Below are 18,499 nucleotides of genomic sequence, written 5' to 3'. Positions count from 1 at the left end.
TCTCAGACCTCTCTGTTGGAGTAGGAGTCATAGTAATTGGGTGTTGTTTTAATGATGGCTCTGGGGGCTGTTTTGTGTCTTCTACGTTTGTGCTCAGACATTGCTTGAGGTGTGTGTGAGGGCATGTTTTTGTATGTTGGTGGGGACCAAATGTCTACACAAGGACAGGAATATCTGACAGATTTGAACTTGTGGAGATAGTTTAAAAACTAAGAGTCAAAAGTTTCCCTTTTTACTGAGATAAGCATTAAGTTTAGGTGTAGGCATAGCATTACTCAGCTGTATTCATAATTTTATCAGTGGAAGGTCCTCACTAGGACAGTAAGGCAAACTTGTGTGTGTATGTGTGTAAGGTGCTTCAGTGCAGTGCAGTGTAATTTTGCAGTAGTGATGCAGAGACGTGTAATCCTCTTTACCTTGCTCTGACACACGGTCTGACTTTCTGCACATTTGTGGCAGTGTGTATGTGTGTGTGTGCTGCTTATCGTCCCGGTGCTCTGGACTGGCAGATGGCACGTTATCTGTAGCAGCCATCTGGAGTGTAGGGCATGAGTGAGAATTGGCACAGGAGATTAAGCTTCACACTTAGTATGCTTCACTCATTTCTAGCACATCACAAAACATTTTAAGTGTACTGAGGAACCTGTTTAAATTGCACAGAGATGCATCGTCTGCATGTACCTCTCAACACCTTTAAGTTCAGCTATCTTGTGCTGCGAGAAAAGCGGAAGGATAATAAAGGGCTTATTTTTAACCCAGTAAAGTCCCAGAACCCATCCAGCCTTACATTCCGCACTCTCATAACGACATACTTTTGCTGTTAGTGTCACTGTAGTCATTGAATAAATAATAAAAGTTATTAAATAATGTGCTTTATTATTAAAAGCAATTTTTATTCTTAAATAATTTGCTTTATTAATAAAAGCTAATCTGAACCATTAAGGGCTTGCTATGTTTTTTTAAATACCTCTATTCATACAATATACAGTGATGAAATTTTATATATATATATACATACATACACGCACACATTTGAGGGCATAATCCTGAAGTTATTATTTTGCTAACAGCATACCCTGAAGTGTTTTATTCCTCTTATAAAACTTCAGTGTGCCAGCCTTTTATAAATTACAGAACGACTTGTCATACTTTTTTATAGTTTTTATAGTGTTTAATGTTGCGGAACATCGTTTTATGTTAGTTCTTTTTATTATTTCCAACATATTAGCTATGAAAAAGTAAAAAAAAAAAGATACAGTTACCGAGAAACCGGAAAGTCTTCTGTTCTGAAGATTTCCATATATGTTATATAAATATATCCTTAAAGAAAGCTTTACGCTATCAACGATTAGTCCTAGATTATGTGGAGAGTCCTCTATGCAAGTCCTTATGAATTAACTGCTACTATAGAAATGATAACATATTAGACCACGCCCATTAATATCAACCTGTGATTTGCTTTACAGCCAGCACTATGGTTAGAGCTTTGCTGTTATATACAATTAAAAAAATTTCTTAAATGACCTGAAATGAAGTAACAAAGATGGTACTGATATCTTCACCAAAATGATGACTTCATCAAATCAAATGTATTTGTTGTTATATTAGGTAAAGGGATAGAATTTCTTTTTTCTGCATATATCTCATGTTATTGCTCACATTATTTCTACAAATGACTACAAACATAGCACACTGTTAAAGACAAAGATGAAAAGTGATTTCAGATCGGCAAAGAGGTACAAACTGGACTGTACTAAATGGGCAAAAGTCTAAACAAAGCAAATATCAAACCAGAGTAACATTACAAACAAGACTTCTCAAAGTCTATGTAAGGGCCTGGATTATTTAAAAGTTTGTGTAGTTTGAGAACAGGTGTGTGTTTAATCAGGAGTCTGGTGACTGTCAGCGGGTTGTGAGTATTATTACTCATTGTGGAGTTCATCAGCTGACGTGGAGGCTGGCTGGGAATCCAGGGTAAGGTTTTTGTCAATTGTCTATGTGTTGAACCGTGAGTGGGTTCAGGTGGTAACCTGACATACTGTATATACTGTGTATGTATAAAGTGAAGGGTGGAACAGAGGAAAATAACAGTACGGCATGTTTACCCAGACCCCGTAAATAGAAGGTACGGAGAGAGGGTGAGAAAAGGAGAATCAGTCAGAGCTGGAAAAGGAAGTAAACATGTTTCAGGTTATAGCCTTTGACAATGTGGCTGTAGAACTGTTACTTTACTGTTGCTCTCAAATGTCAGCTTTTAGTGATAGTTCAGTATGCTGAAAGGAATAAAAGAAACAACAAAATTCTTGAGATCCAGTTATAATACGTCTGTCTGAAAAGCCCCTGTAAAGCTGTGTGTGTGTGTGTGTGTGTGTGTGTCTGTGTGTTTTTGCGTTTAGAGGTAACACAAAACACATCTGGAGAGTGACAAGAGGAGTAAAGGGTATTTTTAGCAGCAGTGCTTGATCCCCTTGGCAGGAAGTCTCAGAGTAAACATCTTCTGCACACACACACACATACACACACACTCACAGACACCCCTTAAATTTCTTCCTTGCTTAGAGACAGTCCTGAGTAATTTAGTGCAGACGGCCTATATGATTCCAGTCAGCTCTGTTTTCTCGCCCTGCCCCCCCGTCCACATCTCCTGCTCACGTTTGGTCTCGGTGTGTGAGAGAGCACATAGTGTCTGACATTTTAAGTCTCACTGTTTGGAAAAGTGTATATCCAGCAACCTTCACACACAGCTTCATTCACACCACTCAGAAATGTGAATATTGGAACATCCCAATGTTTATGTAGAATCTGTAAGGATATTTAGGCCCTGAGCGAAGAATGAGTGCTTTAAACAGTTTGGAATTTAGTTTGTGATTCATTATGATGTCATTTTTAATAGCTTTAATTAATTGATTGATTGATTGATTGATTGATTTTAGCACGTATTGATCACATCCTGATGTATACATCAAGATCACGAACATGAATAAATCATTGCAAGTGTTTTTCCCCACTATAATATTACATTTAGGGGTTTTTTTGTACTGAGAGTACTGAAGCAGCATGTATTTGTGTCATGTTTGGGTTTCAGTCGCAGAGGATTTACTCCCCACCATGCTCCACCGGCAAAACTGTCCCTGCCAGCTGAGACCCTGCTTCTGGAGCACAGAGGAGGGCTCTCCCACAGGGATATAGCTAAGCTGGAGTCTCAGTGTGCTACATGCCCTGTACGGCTGCATGTGCATAAGAGTATGATCAGTAACGCTCTCACTGGATTGGAGTGTTCCTTCTAGGGTTACCCAAAATGTAATTTGTGGATCGTTATTGCAGTATTGTCCTTTTCAATACCAATCAAGAATCCTGCAAGTGAGCCTTCTAACAGACAATACTGTTTTGTGGTCTCATGAGGAGAGGATTCTCAGAGCTAAATTTTCTGTGGTACTGGTGTGATCAATAATAATAATAATTTTGGGCAAATGAACGCAGGCCAATGATGAAGCATTGGCCAGGAATTTTGGGATCATGTTGCTAGCAGTAAAAGTACAGCATGCTATTTTTGTCCAAGCAAGCAGTCCTAGTTTCTTTATGTAACTCAGATACCAGCCAATCTATGACACAGCACTTTTCCAGCAAATACTGTGCTATGTTTACTAATGCAAACCCTGAACTATTCATGTAGGAGGGCTTTATGGAGATTCTGGTTTGGTGACATCAGGTGGATTTCATGGTGTTAGTGTTAATTGCGAACACTAACAACACTGGAGAATGTTCATAGGTCTGATTACCTTACACTCACACTAGGAAGCGACAGACGACCACTCATTTTCGATGTATGTGCACACCACGGAGCAAGCGACAAAGCAACAGTGCAGCAAGTGACATTTGAATCGAGATTTCCTCAAATCTCCAATGATTATTCAGACCTTATGATCTTATGGCTCATGTGGTCCATCATTTCTTCAATTCCCCATTCAAACCTTCACGCAGAGACAGAGACAGCAAAAAATTTTCTACTGTACTTTCTTGACCAGTCAGTAGTGTGATCTATTTCTGGCTCCACCCATATGATTGGTGCTCTTGATAGCTTTACCAGAAAGGTAAAATTCAATTTTATCATATATCATATGGCAGAGAAAAAAACAACCAAATTTCGGATAACAGATTTTTTTTTACTGTAATGTACTTTACCATACTGGACTATCCAGTGAATTGCTATTAGTGTATGTCTTTCTGACATGATTTCCTCCTTCTAGAGTAGTTTCATTTTAAATGAGAAAAAACACATCATCTTCACATGAATGGTATACAGAATGTCATTGAGAGTGGCTGAAGTTTCATAATGAATATATCATAATCATGTCCTTGTGCTGCTCTTACCTGACTCTGTGGATGTGTAAATGTGTGTATTTTGGATATATCTGGAAGTTAGCAAGACTAACTGAGACGTTCCATGAATAATTTTGTTGGACTCGCTCACACTGACATGCTGTTGCAGTGCCAGGCATTGATTCGCTCCTCAGCAGGCCGTGTAGAGAAACCATGGAGACTGCAGCCTTCCACACACAGCCCCAGAGCGACTGGCAGTCTCGGCCGCACCTGCACACGTACACACATGTCTGTGATGGAGGGAAGGAGCCAGGGGAACAGAGAGCAAATTAGGGTACTTAAGAGACAGAAAGATGTGGTAAAGAAGAAAATGACTCCAGCTTCTCTGAATTCCATGGATGCAAGGGTTTGACAGGGTCATCATCATTTCAGACACCTGTGAGGCAATTTTTTAAATCAGGGGTTTGCTCCAGTGCTAAAATGGGTAACGTGTGTGAGCTTTCTGTCAGCAAAACGTCTCTCTCCCGGATTAGCTGAAATAATACCAGCTTCTAATTACACAAATTGGGTTAAGTTTGGATTAGAATCAGATCAGCTTTGAAATCGTCCATTGTGAGTGCGGTTTTGGAAATGTCCTGGTTGTTAGAGCTCTCGTTTACACTGCTGAATCCCTTCTACTTACGGACAGACATATAAAACAGATGTCCCAAATCCTCCTCTCCAAAATGCAGACACTTGAGCTTTATAATGTTACAGTAGCGCCTGTCCTCTGTATTATGGCTTTTCCATATGCTTTCATAAGCTGACACAGGCAAAAATACCCGAAGTGGCAGAACATGAGCAACCACGTGAGTAGTCCCTCCAGAGTGCCCCTTTACCCCCCTCCCCCCACTGCAACTTGGCTGAATGGCTTACTCAGGCGTGGGCAGGTGCTGGATGGAGCAGGCAGCACGCTGAATGGAGCATCTCAGGTTCGGGAAAAGCTGTGGGAGTTGCATGCGTCCGGTCAGGGCAGAAGGCCAGGGGACTGCTTGATGCAGGAAGACTCTGAGTTCTTTCAGGATGGAGCTGTCAGCTGATCCCTTGAGGGAGGGGAAGGGAAAGGGAAGCTGGCAGGTGTGTGTGTGTGTATGTCTGTGTGTGTGTCTGTGTGTGGGGTTGTCTTTGGGATCTGTTTTTGTGATAAAAATTTGACCACCTCACACACTTTCAAGTCTTGCAGTTTATGGTGTTTGTGCTTAAACTACACAGAAAATATAGTGAGAAGACAGAAAACAGAACAGTGCATCTTTGTAATTTAACTATGCAAAGTAATAAAAACCAAAACATGCAATGCTGGATATATCTTATTTTAGAGCTGGTACATTTGTGTATCTGCACATTACCTGTGCAGATCTTTGTATCTCTATGTTTGTTCAGGACAAGTGATAGGTGTGGGTCATTTTTCCATATCCTGAACCTGTTCAGCTGTCTGACCTTTCACATTTCCTTCCTCTTGATGTCACCTGGGCTGTAGTACTGCAGTCACTGTCCCACCCAGTGAGTTAGAGCACAAAATAGATTACACCACAGTGCTGTTGAATTCTCAAATCTGATTGGTCAGAAGGTGTTGATGAACTATAACAGCAGCTCTGACAATAGTACCAGCAGTAATTCAAATTTCGCAGGTTTTATTAATGTTCTAATATATTATCATTTTATAATAACAGCTGATTCACAGGGACAGGAATTGTTTTTTTTAAATCTGTTGTTATTTAATAAAGAAAAACATATAATCATTAATTTTGCAAATCTTTCTGTTAGGAAATATTCAACATTTATAGAATTAGTCTCTGGTGTCAGCAGTTTGTTACGGTTTGTGTCAGGCCTTATCACACCACCCCAGCATGCCCCATTATTATTTATTCCTTACTTAACACAATATCAAGAGTCATGAACCAGACATTTAATCATTATCTACAGTAGAGATTAGAATCTCTAGACTGTTCATATTTGATGTTGATTCAGGGTGCAGAATCAAAACAATTCTTCATCCTCTTAATACATTATGATGGATCTAGTATTTGAAAATTGCCGCTGTTAAAATGTGATATAATTTTTTATTATATCATGAAAAACTAGGTTTAACTTTTTTGTTTTATCAGAAAAGTTTGGTACAGTCACAGTTTTTCAAGTAAAAACTGTTTATGCATAAGCCTATGTAAAGGGCCAATTATGATGCTTTTCTGGTTAAATCCAGAAACCTCATGGGGTCATTGCTTTGTCCCTCTGCTGAAATCCTTAAAAGTTCTGTTACCTTATCAGAGAGGGATTTAAGTAGAACCCCTTAGGAAGCAAAGAACCCTTAACTACCAAAAAAATTTGTATTTTATCTCTGTTCTACAGCCTGGCGTAAGTTGTACAAACCTCACTCACTATAGTTACTTAAAATTTATTAATGATTGACATGTCATACTTTTAACCATTCCTGTTATCACTTATGTTCTGGCAGTTATAAAGTCATTCCCTCACCAGCCTCTCTTTTGTCTCTCTCTTGAAGTTAATAAGACAAAAAAAATTAAAAACACAGGTTGTCATGTTCCCAAGAAGCCAGAAAGCACAAAGTCCGTGTTCTGAAAACTTACTGATCATTACAAAGCACTCAGAAGACAGAGGACTCCTTTCATAAATGTTAAATAAATGCCTCCTCACAGAAAAAAGCACCGTATCAAGAACTGTACGTTTTTCGTCATTAAATAACATATTTTTTAAATTTTAGCTTTAGATTTTATGATGTGTCCACCATACAAATCCATATGAGCAGTATAACATTCTTTAATTTTCTAGTATGTATACATTAACATAGATGCTGCTTTGTCAGATTTACTTCAGGAAATTGTTTCCAGCAAGTGTACGCAAATTTTGGATTGGTATTGTAGCTTGGTGTGTATGCTTTGCACTTTGGGAGTATCCCATAATCAGAGTTAAATGTAGTACAGAAAACGCTGTATTTTAGGTACACATAGTGTAATAAGGCTGAGCTGCTTTGCAGTGCGTGCTACTGCAGTAGACCAGATTAGCACAGGCCTCTCCCATTCTCTCCTGCAATAATGGTCTTTAGGAAACAGAGCGGACAGGAAAGGCAGACACTGTGAGGAAGAATAGAGGGATATCCCTTTACTAGGCTCCCTCCTTTTCCCTTTGGACCTGGCTGGAGCGAGGGGAAAGGGAGAATGTGAGGAGCCGCCTGAACCTTTCATACATCACCTTATGAAAGCTATTAAACATTACGAAAAGTACATAATTACAGACTACCAACATTGGCTACTCAAACATATGTGTGTATGCAAGTGTGGTTCCCCTAAATATATGGACCTTACTTTCAGATCATATTTTTGTTGTTTCAGTCTCTAATTTTGTTGTATCAGTCTCTAATTGTCAGATGTTATTAATAATCATGGATTATCTTAAATTGCTTTTTTTAGTGATGCATAACTCACATAGATGAGCATTTCTGGATCTACACTTTGCAGATTTACTTTATTTGCACATTTTAACATTGTGTGTTGTACTGATCTTGATATGAGAAGCTGTGTTGTAGTTCACAGCAGTCACATGGTAGACTGTGTTCAGACTCAAGACCCCATTTTTTCATTCAAGAGATACCATTTTCTTTTTCAGCTGCATTTACGATAACATTTTAAATTAAACATGAACATTGTAATATGACTGCTTTACAATGCTTTGACCTTGCTTGACCTTTTGTTTGCTTAGTGGCCTCTTCACTTTGAATCCTGCTTTGCTTTCTAGCTAGTGCCTTGTTGTGGTTATGTTGTCCCGACTTCAATGTTTGATTTGTTTGCCTAATGTTCGGTTATGCCTGTTTTTCTAGGTGCTACCAGGGACATTGGTTCTGCTCTGACCCGAATGTGCATGCGCCACCGCAGCATTGAGGCCAAACTGCGACACTTTACCAAGTGAGTGATCGATGCAGTCATGTCCCATATTACTTTTAGCCCTACCTCCCCTTCAATTAAGAGTGAGAAAAAAGTAGCTGACCATGCCAGGCATTGATTTTCCACTGTCCAGATGACCTTACATTCTCATCGATCAATCCACTGCTTAAAGGGTCTGATGGGTTATTTTTTGCAATGAGTGAATTTACACTCACATTACCACTAAAGGCCTAATAAACACTGGAAATGCTTTTATATCCACATTGCTTACGCGTCGGTTTTTATTGATGCCTTGCTATTCCACCACATTCAGTGCTCTTATGGAAAAACTGGTCACACCACTCCAAGACAAGATAGAGGAGTGGAAGAAGACAGCTGCTCTTCTAGATAAAGATCATGCCAAAGGTATGGCTGATGACTGAATTTAGTCTTTCTAATCAATCATAAAGATGCCAGTTCTCTCACTGTTTCTGTCTTTATTTCTGTGTTACAGAATACAAACGGTCTCGACAGGAAATCAAGAAGAAGTCCTCTGATACTCTGAAGCTACAGAAAAAGGCCAGGAAAGGTGTGTAACATTCCATTCGTTTTTGCCATCACAACTGCTATCTTCACATTCTACAAACCAAACAACATCTCCTCATTTTATATTCCGCTGACATAAGACTGACATGGACATCATGTTTAGCACTAGAGAGTGATATGATTCCAAACTCAACTCATTTCTGCTGGTTGGATAAGTAAGGAATAAAACACACTTGGGCACCGTTATAGGAAAATAATCCACGCTGTGGGGTGGTGTGATGTGTGGTGTTCTCACATGAAGGAGATTATTTTCGAATAGGAGCACATCCAGTAGTGTTTTTATTCCTTGTCTCCCATAGCCATTTTCCAATGTTTACAATTTTTTTTTAAAGAATGACACTTCATGTTTTATTAAGCATTTTGAGTTACATTTAATGTTATGGAACATCAGCAAGACAAGTTAGTTCCAGTTATCACTTACATTATAGCAGCTATAAACATTCATTCCTTCACCAGCCTCTCTTTTTTTCTCTCTGCTGAAGTTAAGACAGAAAAATGCAGCTTGTAATGTTACTGAGAAACCAGAAAGTGCAAAGTCTTCTATATTAAAGACTCTCGTGGTGTTAAACTTAACGTTACAGCTTTACCTCTGACCGTTACAAAGTGCTGACACTGTATGCTTACATAAATGTTACAGAAACATCTTCTTACAGAAAACTTTACTGTATCAATGACTATACATTTTTCTTTGTTAAATAACATGCTTTTCATTTGTTTACAAATATTTTTGATTATGCGGAGCATCCACCAGTCAAGTCCCTGTAAATGAGTTATTATACAGGGTGTCCCAAAAGTCTCTGTACATAAGGGACTATGTACGCCAGCACCATGTCGGTTGTGCTTCGTCAGTGGATGTTCATGGACATCCGCTTCTCGGCTGGTCTGCAACACTTCCAGTCTTTTTGAATTTGTTAAGAAGTTTGGCAACAGTGTCGTGTGTGATGTTCTTGCCATATTTCCTGTTAAAGTCCATCACAGCCTTGTGACAGCTTCCTGATCCAGCCATGAGAATGATTTCAATACGTTCCTCTTTTGTCAAAGGCATTCTTAAAGGCTATCTGAAAAAAAAATTATATAAACTAAGCATAAAAAATTTTAGAAGACCTTCTGCCAAAAAGGTATTCATTTCCCCTATGCATGGAGACTTTAGGGACACTCTTTGTAGAAACAACAGTAATGCATTAGAACAAGCGTGTTAATATAAACCTGTGATTTGGATTATTGTTTGCAGTACTCTCAGAGCTGCTGCTATAGAAAATTAATCCACACCTTCAGATTTACAAATTCAGTAGTGCTGTGTATAAATCAAGTGAGATGACTTCATGTGCTACAACAATAGTGTGATAAACAGTTCAGCTCAGTAGCACCCCCTGGTGGAGACACATTGCATTATATTTCAGAGGGCTAAAGCAGATTGTTTGTCAGCTTTATTGAGGTTTTTAATATCTATGCTGTGTTTTGAACTTATGGTTGTGCTTCCTTGACTTTCTCGCAACTGGATTCTCTTGCATCCTTCCTAACATGTGCAATCCTTTGTTTCTGATGCTCTTTATCTCACCTGCCTTTTTTCTCTATCTCTCTCGTGCTTTTGCTTGCTTGACGTGCGCACCATAAAAACTTTAGAACTCCCAGGTATGTATTTAAAAACACAAGCTATTACCTACTGCATTTAGTCTGTAGACCATTTCATTTAGCTTGAAAGAATTTGTCTCGACTCCGTGCTTGATTTTCTGCATGCTGTACTGTCATCGAAGGATACTTGGAGTGCATGTGTCTTTGTGTGTTCAAACTACACCATGCTTTTGTTTCATTTTATTGGTGTTTGTATTTGATATCTTCTAAACTCTGGGTGTATGAAGAGCCATCAATTTTCTTATCATTATCTCTTCAACTGTCCAGATTCTCATGTGAGTTCTTTGTATTGACTTAATGCTGACATTCCACATCTGAATATCTACATCTTGGCTAACATACTCTTCAGACGTCTCATCTCATGTTCTCACCCATCATACGTGCTGCCTGCCAGTCCATATTGCAGTTTTGTGGATCTATCCATGCACAGTGTCTCCCTATTAATATTCCATGATCCATTTACTATAATCTGCCTCTGCTTTTTCTTCGTTAGGCCTCACCTGCTCTTTCTTTCTTTCTTCTTTTCCTGTTTATCTCTCACAGGTCGAGGAGGGCTGCAGCCTCAGTTGGACAGTGCTATGCAGGATGTGAGTGACATGTACTTGCTGATGGAGGAGACGGAGAAGCAAGCCGTGCGCCGAGCCCTCCTCGAAGAGAGGGGCCGCTACTGCACCTTCATTAGCTTCTTGCAGCCTGTAGTGGTGAGTCTAGAGAATACTGTGCAGCATAATCATGGCTTGAGTGAAGTGTGAAGTGTCTGAACTGATCGTGTGTTTTTTATTTTTAGAATGGAGAGATTTCTATGCTGGGAGAGGTAACTCATCTCCAGGCCATTATGGATGATCTATCTGTGCTGACCACTGATCCACATAAACTACCAGAGGCCAGTGAACAGGTACTTTCCTAAACTGTTATAATGATGCAATATTGTAGATATGCAATTTACCATCATGGCCACACCCTCTTTTAGATTCTTTAGGAGAAACTCTCAAGACTTATTGTCAGGGTTCATATAGATGCTTGAAAATCTTATAAATACTAAAGTTGAACTGCGCTGTGAATAAATGACTGGAAAATCCTTGATTTTAAGGTGACTGAATAACATTTTGCATTTTCATAACATTGTAGCTACTTGAAGAAAAACTCCACCCTGAAACACATGAAATATGTTTATATTGAACTGTTGGTGATGTACTTATTTATGCCGGTGCTAATTCGTTGGTTGTAATATGCAAGTCATTCAGGGTGGAGTTTTCCTTTAAGGAAAAGTCTTGTGTCTGATATGTGTGTATCGTGTGCCGACTGAGCCTGCAGTGTCAAATAAATTCAATCGAGTTAGCAGGTAGTTCTAGGCATAAAGCATGTCAGCAAGTGGCAGCTATCAAATACTCACCTGCTCGCTAACTTTGCTCCATTAAACGCAGCTGTCAGATGGCTGGAAAATGAACATTAAGGGCTGTGGTTTAAGTAAGGGCCATAGATGCTTTCCAGGAACATATTGTTGTGTGAATAAGAATCGGCGTATTTATAATTTGTGCCAAACAGTCTACAAAGACCCAAACGTTCATTTATCCGTCTTCTGCTTTATCCTGGTCTGGGTCACAAACTCAGTCACACCCAGAGGCACTTAGTGTAGTGACAGTTAGCATAGTGTTAGCTAACTGGTTAGTATTGTTACATGGCATTCAGAAACAGGGTCTAATGTTCAACTTTGTCTAGTTAGAAATGTAGCTCCTGTCTTCACTTTTAGCGCTTTACTTTAGGCCAAAGCCATGTAATGTACTATAAATTGAGATTAAATGCTGATCTGTGTTATACTGATTATCCACCTTTTTTTTCTTTTTTTTACTAGGTTATCCTGGACTTGAAGGGTTCTGACTACAGCTGGTCCTACCAGACTCCCCCTTCTTCCCCCAGCAGTACAGGCTCCAGGAAGAGCAGCCTGTGCAGGTGCTTAACATATCAGATCAGTGATGTTTTACACTGATCCGCTGTTAATGTAATGTATACTCTTGCTTTAAAATCCATTTATTGGTTTCATACTTTAGTGTAAAACAGTGGATTTTTGTTCTGGATATAGTATTAAAGGAGCAGTTTGTTATTTATAGAGTACTCTGCTGAACATTGACAAGACTTCACCTTTCCACAAATAATCCCACCACTTTAGCTGAAACTAAATATGAGTTTCCTTTGAAGGAAAAGAGACAGAGCTGCTCCGGTTTAGAGGCAGAGCCAGAAAAATGCTAACAGGAACCTGATATAAAGAAAACAAGCCAGATCTATTGCATAGGAATATTATGACTCACAGATTTTCTAAGATGTCTTTGAAATATTATGGTTATTACATGTCATTTGAAACAGTAGAAACTGATAAGTATTTAAGACTGAATGCAACAATATATCACTTTTATCCCTAATTTACAGGAAGCTCAGATTTTTTAATCTCTCTTTGGCTTTTAGTTTGGTGCATCTACCACCAGGTGGCGCTCATCGCCTGAGCAGTGTCTCCTCTCATGATTCTGGATTCATCTCTCATGATGCCAACATGCACTCCAAACCTCCTTCTCCCATGCCATCAGACATTACCAGCCAGGTGATTCACTAATCCAGGAGTTTCAGACTCAGATTCTGCCTGGGCCACAACACAAAGGCCATAAACTAAAATTATTAAATTTTAACATATTATTATCTTTTCTGTCAATTAACACCTGGACTCTGAAAGTAGAACTGGACGTTTCTAGGAAAAAGAAGGGCTTACAGAAATTATTTAACTATTTTGCTCTATGAGGTGATAACACAAATGTATTAATGCTTTTTGTAGTATATCTCTATATAATAGATATACAGTATCTATATTATATTTATAATACATTTTCCAAATATTGAAAATATATAGTAACTTTAAGAAAAATATCTCAAGAAGAAGAAGAATGTAATTTGTCCTTAGAGTGTCCTTTGTCTTTGCCTTCCATAAACATTTTGTTTTTCACCATATTAGTAGGTCTCTAAAATCACTGGATATTACATTTTGGGATTTGGAGTAAATCATTCAATGACATTAAAGGCCAACACCTGACACGTTTGTGAATTGTTTTAGACAGAGGTCTGATCTGCATCCAGTGCAACAGCTAGGCTTCATTTTAACCAGCATTTCATTCCTGTGAGATGTGAGCCCACTCACGCTGTACAGTGGCACATGCGGAACATGTGCAGTTGCTAAGCTACGGGTCTGCTGTGAATTCTAGATATTACTGCACTATTGGGAATATGTGGAGCAGTAGGTACTTAGTGCCATTTCTGTATTTTTTTTTTCTGCAAGGCAATGAGACAATGCGGCAGCAGGCTGTTTTTGGCCTGTGAGCTGTACTAATCTAATATTAACAGTATTCTTCTAGGTGTGTGTCTCTATTTATCATAATGAACGTAACAACATCTTTAACATTTTTTTTTATAACAGAAGTCATCCAGCTCTGCATCCTCTGAAGCATCGGAGACATGTCAGTCTGTAAGCGAGTGTGGCTCTCCCATAGCAGTGAGTATTACACCGTACAACATAATCTGTATCCTGATCTCAAACTCAACAACATATCAAACTGCACACAATATGTACAATAAAATGTTCTCTCACTCAACACTTCCACACTTCTGCTATTTTTTCTTCTTCTTCAGTTTTTGCTTTTTCCTCAGATTTATGCTTTGTTGGGTCTGATTTAGTATTTTGGCCTGGATGGGGTTCTTGCTCAGGTCTATACTGTATAAATGTCTAAATTCCCTAAATGTAGGAATTTGAAAGTCAGTTATTTCCTGGAAATGTAGAGAAATTCAGAAAACATTTTGGAAAAATAGGGATATTCTATTACTGAGGATGCAGAAGATAGGGATAGGTGGAGAGTGATGATTCGCTGTGGAGACCCCTGAAGGGAAAAGCCGAAAGAAGAAGAAGAAGAGGGATATTCTATTACTAAAGAAAAATTCTGATCATTTCAAGATTGTAAATGAGTTTCTTCCTGATTTTCTGCATTAACACAGTTAACATTCCACTTTTTCCTATTTCCTGGTACAGTTAATGACTTAAATTTGTAAGAAAACATTGAAAATGTAGAATGTCCAAAAAAAATTGGTGCAAGGGCCTGGAAGAGGCAAGAACCCTGCATATACTTTATGATTTTGCTTCTGTTACACTGCCTTATCGACCTTAATGGAGTCTGTCCTCAATAAACATTCTGACAATCTGACCAAATGTCATTCCGTCTCCACAGTTTGGCTCGTCCTTCGCTACTTTCCACCTTGCTCACACTTACAATGGCTCCATCAGACCTCTCCCTTTTATATCCTATAATCATTCCCCTGGATCACACTCCCCCTCACCCACAACCAAAGTTCATCACTGGAAGGTTTGTTTTTATTTTGGCCAGTTGGTCACATTTCATATTAGTTCATTCATTCTGCATTCTGTTTTGCTTTTCAGACTTTTCATTATTTAATTAACTTAGTTTCATGTGCATTTTTTCTTTTAATTAATTGCTCATCATTTTGCCACCATTGCAACGCCCACTTGCTCTTTCCCTTTTAATATTTGCAGTTACAACTACATAACTACAAATGCTCTTCTATAGGCAGATTTAATTGCAGTTTGCTTACACTTTGGTTGCATTGATTATACAGGCTCCTGTTTTTTGTTTCAGCAGCAGGACTGGTCTAAAATACCTCACTATGAGCAGCAGGGGGTGGCACTGCAGCGCAGGAGTGAGGCTGTGGAGTCCCCTACTGGAGCGAGAGGGTCTCTGCACCCCGAGGACCCTTACAGGACTAGAGTGAATCCTACAAACATCAGTGCCAGGGTGCAAAGAAAATAACTAACTTGACTCTAATGAGATTTTCTAACTCTGCATGGCTTATTATTTTTCATTTACTATATGGAAGTATCTCTCTTTTCCCTGTCTGACTGTGCCTCTCTCTGTATGTCTCTTCACTTCTTTCTTCCTTTTCAAGCACGGGAAACCGATGATGTCTGCAGCCAGTGAGCTTGCCATGGTTCTGACACGTGGTCTGAGTATGGAGCAGCAGAAGAGCAGCTGTGACTCCCTGCAGTATTCGAGCGGATACAGCACACAGAACACCACTCCGTCCTGCTCCGAGGATACCATCCCCTCACATGGTAACCCCGCTTCCAACACACAGAATCACACACTCACATATACCCACATGTAGTGCCATACACAGTATTACAGGCATTTACCACACAGTGCTATAGGTGCCACTGAGTGCCAAATCATGATTTGTGAATGCAAATGCAAGGAAAATATACATCTGTTTGCAATTTATCAAAAAAATTTGAATTCTAAATAGCCAAACAACAAGCATAATGTAAAATCAATAGAAAACTTTAATAAAAAGAAGCATTGCCATCTCCAACTTGGTCTCCGTTTTTGATTTGAAGAAGGTTGTATAACATTTGACAGAGCACATAAATCTCATGCTGTAAAAGATCTGCTCTTAATGAAGTTTACTTCAAAATCTGCCATTTTGACACAAGCAAAACCTAATCAGTAATGGTAAGGACTGGCTACATTTATCACGCATAATGACCCCAATATCTTTTTACAGGTTCCGACTATGACAGCTACTCAATGAATGGAGATGTCGAATGTGATGCTCAGTCAGACTTTGACAAATCTTCTACTGTCCCTCGGAACAGCAATCTGGCCCAGAATTACCGTCGAATGATCCAGACCAAGAGACCTGCAAGTACCGCAGGGCTTCCTGGAGGTGTGGGTGCCCATGGTGCACCTGGATCCAATGGCAAAGGAGGAGGAGGAGGAGCTGTCATATCTTCTGGTACAGCCACCATTCGTCGGACACCATCCTCCAAAACTGGCGTGAGACGCACCCCGTCTAACGTGGGTCCGATTGCCATCCGTCCTCCCATCGTCCCAGTGAAGACACCAACTGTGCCAGACTCGCCTGGCTTCCCCAGCCCTCCCCCAGAGCACAATGGCAGTGAGGAAAGCTTGTACAATGAGGAACCTCTGGAGAACTTGGAGATCAAAGCTTCACCAAAGCGGATGAGCCTGCCTAACCCAGTGGCTTGGGGCACAGGCACTGGGATGCGCGTTCATGCCCAGCAGCCTGGAGCTACACTTCTCAGCACAGAGGAGGACCAGCTTCTGGCTGCCAACCGCCACAGCCTGGTGGAGAAGATTGGTGAGCTGGTGGCTAGTGCCCATGCTCTTGGAGATGGCCAGTTCCCATTTCCTGCAGACACCCAGGCCGGTCTAGGATGCCAGCAGGACCCAGGACCCCTCTCAGAAGGTGAGGACATTTTGAAGTCCATCCGTAGAGGAGTGCGTCTCAGGAAAACCGTCTGTAATGACAGGTCAGCACCCAGGATCATGCGATAGCTTCACTGAGATCTCAGTGAAGATTCTGCACAAAGAAGAATGCTTGTGTGTATATTAAATTGCTAAAAAGAATTGTGCATATTAAACTACAAACAACTGGTGTCCAACAAAGGCAGGCCAGTGTGATGTGATGTGTAAATGGACACAATTTCTGTTCGGACTATGAAGTTGGTAGGAATATTACCATCTATTGGAAACTATAATGAACTTACAACTTAAGAGATGAGAAAATGTTTAAAGTACATATTAACATTCTAGTTATGTCCGGTATCCCTTCAGAGTTTTGATTTGTAATTACTATGTTAGTCATATGTTATTCAGCTGTAACTGACGTAAAGTGAGTTTGATTAATTTACTTTCTCCTTAGGTAATGGCTTTGTTAAAAAAAAAAACCCAAAGTGTCTTCATGTTGATCTAAAAGCTGTTGTGTTGAAAAGCACCAACGTAGCCTACTCACACTCAGAGGGACCACATGAACAAAGTATTGTATATACTGTAAACTGCCAAATAAAACACCCCAAGTGTACCACACATTAGAGAGGTAAAAATGTGTTTTTAATTTATTTTTTCAAATATAGGACTAATCTTAATTCTAAGAGTCCAAATATATGTGGTGGTCTAGGAAAACCAATCGGATGTTGCTGTGCCTGAATTCTGGGAAACAACCAAAAGAGGTTTGACACCTCTTCGACTCCTCAACTTTCAATCTGTCTAAAGATACACTATTTGGCCAAAAGTTTGTGGACACCTGACCATCACAGCCATATGCGGGTCTTCCCCAATCTGTTGCCACAATTTTGAAAGCACACAATTGTGTAGGATGTCTTTGTATGCTGTGGCATTATATTTTTGCTTTACTGGAACTAAGAGGCCTAACCCAAATCTGTTCCAGCATGACAATACCTCTGTGCACAAAGTGAGGTCCATTAACACATGGTTTGCCAAGGTTGGTGCGGAACAGAGCCCTGACTTCAACCCTGGACACCTTTGGGATTAACTAGAACGCAAACTGCTGACCACAGGCCTCCTTCCCCAACATCAGTGTCTGACCTCACTAATGCTCTTGTGGCTGAATGAGCAAGTCCCCACAGACACACTCCAAAATCTAGTGGGAAGCCTTCCCAGTAGAGTGGATGTTGTTATAACTGCAAAGGGAGACTAAATCATTAATGGGATGTTCAACAAGTATGTTGTTCAACATATGGGTGTGATGTCAACTTCTGGCCATACAGTGTATCTAAAATCTTGCTAGCTAAATGTCATTTCTTCACACAGTGAATGTCATGCTTTGACAAAGTTGTTGACATCAGTCTAATCAATTTAGTTTGTAATCAAATACTGGCTGTCACTGCTCAGCAGTGCAGCAGTCAGAATGAAATCTTTAAATGGAATTTTTTTTTGAGTAGCTAGATTACTTGCATAAGAGCAAAAAAGCAACACAGTTCAGGAAAACCTGTAGTTTTTAGAACTACATATAGTACAAATTGTCAGTATTTCCACCAGACATATTACATACTGCATGCATTTTAATTTTGTAGCTCAAATCAATTTTGGGTTGCCTACACTCTTTAAAATCAGATGTCTTATGGTTTTTGTATGGTTAACAGGTCTAAAAGGGCTTTGAAA

The 18,499-nt window shown here is 39.6% G+C and overlaps 1 protein-coding gene across 5 annotated transcripts in view; it reads left to right on the top strand.

Moving 5' to 3' along the window:
• mtss1la (MTSS I-BAR domain containing 2a) overlaps positions 1-17,404 on the top strand; it is a 27,359-nt gene extending 9,955 nt beyond the window's left edge. The window contains exons 3-15 of one of the 5 annotated variants that reach the window (XM_053234878.1): positions 3,086-5,436; positions 8,192-8,276; positions 8,569-8,660; positions 8,749-8,823; positions 11,016-11,173; positions 11,260-11,367; positions 12,325-12,422; positions 12,933-13,065; positions 13,930-14,004; positions 14,732-14,866; positions 15,158-15,313; positions 15,465-15,630; positions 16,080-17,404. In XM_053234878.1, coding sequence (XP_053090853.1) covers positions 8,227-8,276; positions 8,569-8,660; positions 8,749-8,823; positions 11,016-11,173; positions 11,260-11,367; positions 12,325-12,422; positions 12,933-13,065; positions 13,930-14,004; positions 14,732-14,866; positions 15,158-15,313; positions 15,465-15,630; positions 16,080-16,873 — 2,040 coding nt within the window. In that variant the 5' untranslated portion in view covers positions 3,086-5,436; positions 8,192-8,226 and the 3' untranslated portion in view covers positions 16,874-17,404. The remainder of the gene's footprint in view (positions 1-3,085; positions 5,437-8,191; positions 8,277-8,568; positions 8,661-8,748; positions 8,824-11,015; positions 11,174-11,259; positions 11,368-12,324; positions 12,423-12,932; positions 13,066-13,929; positions 14,005-14,731; positions 14,867-15,157; positions 15,314-15,464; positions 15,631-16,079) is intronic. The other 4 variants (XM_053234876.1, XM_026927345.3, XM_026927348.3 and 1 more) reach the window with 4 other exon arrangements.
• The last annotated feature ends 1,095 nt before the right edge of the window (positions 17,405-18,499 follow it).

This window comes from Pangasianodon hypophthalmus, chromosome 6 (assembly GCF_027358585.1).
Source record: "Pangasianodon hypophthalmus isolate fPanHyp1 chromosome 6, fPanHyp1.pri, whole genome shotgun sequence".
Classification (NCBI taxonomy): Eukaryota; Metazoa; Chordata; class Actinopteri; order Siluriformes; family Pangasiidae; genus Pangasianodon; species Pangasianodon hypophthalmus.
This window is presented reverse-complemented; position numbering and strand designations above follow the sequence as displayed.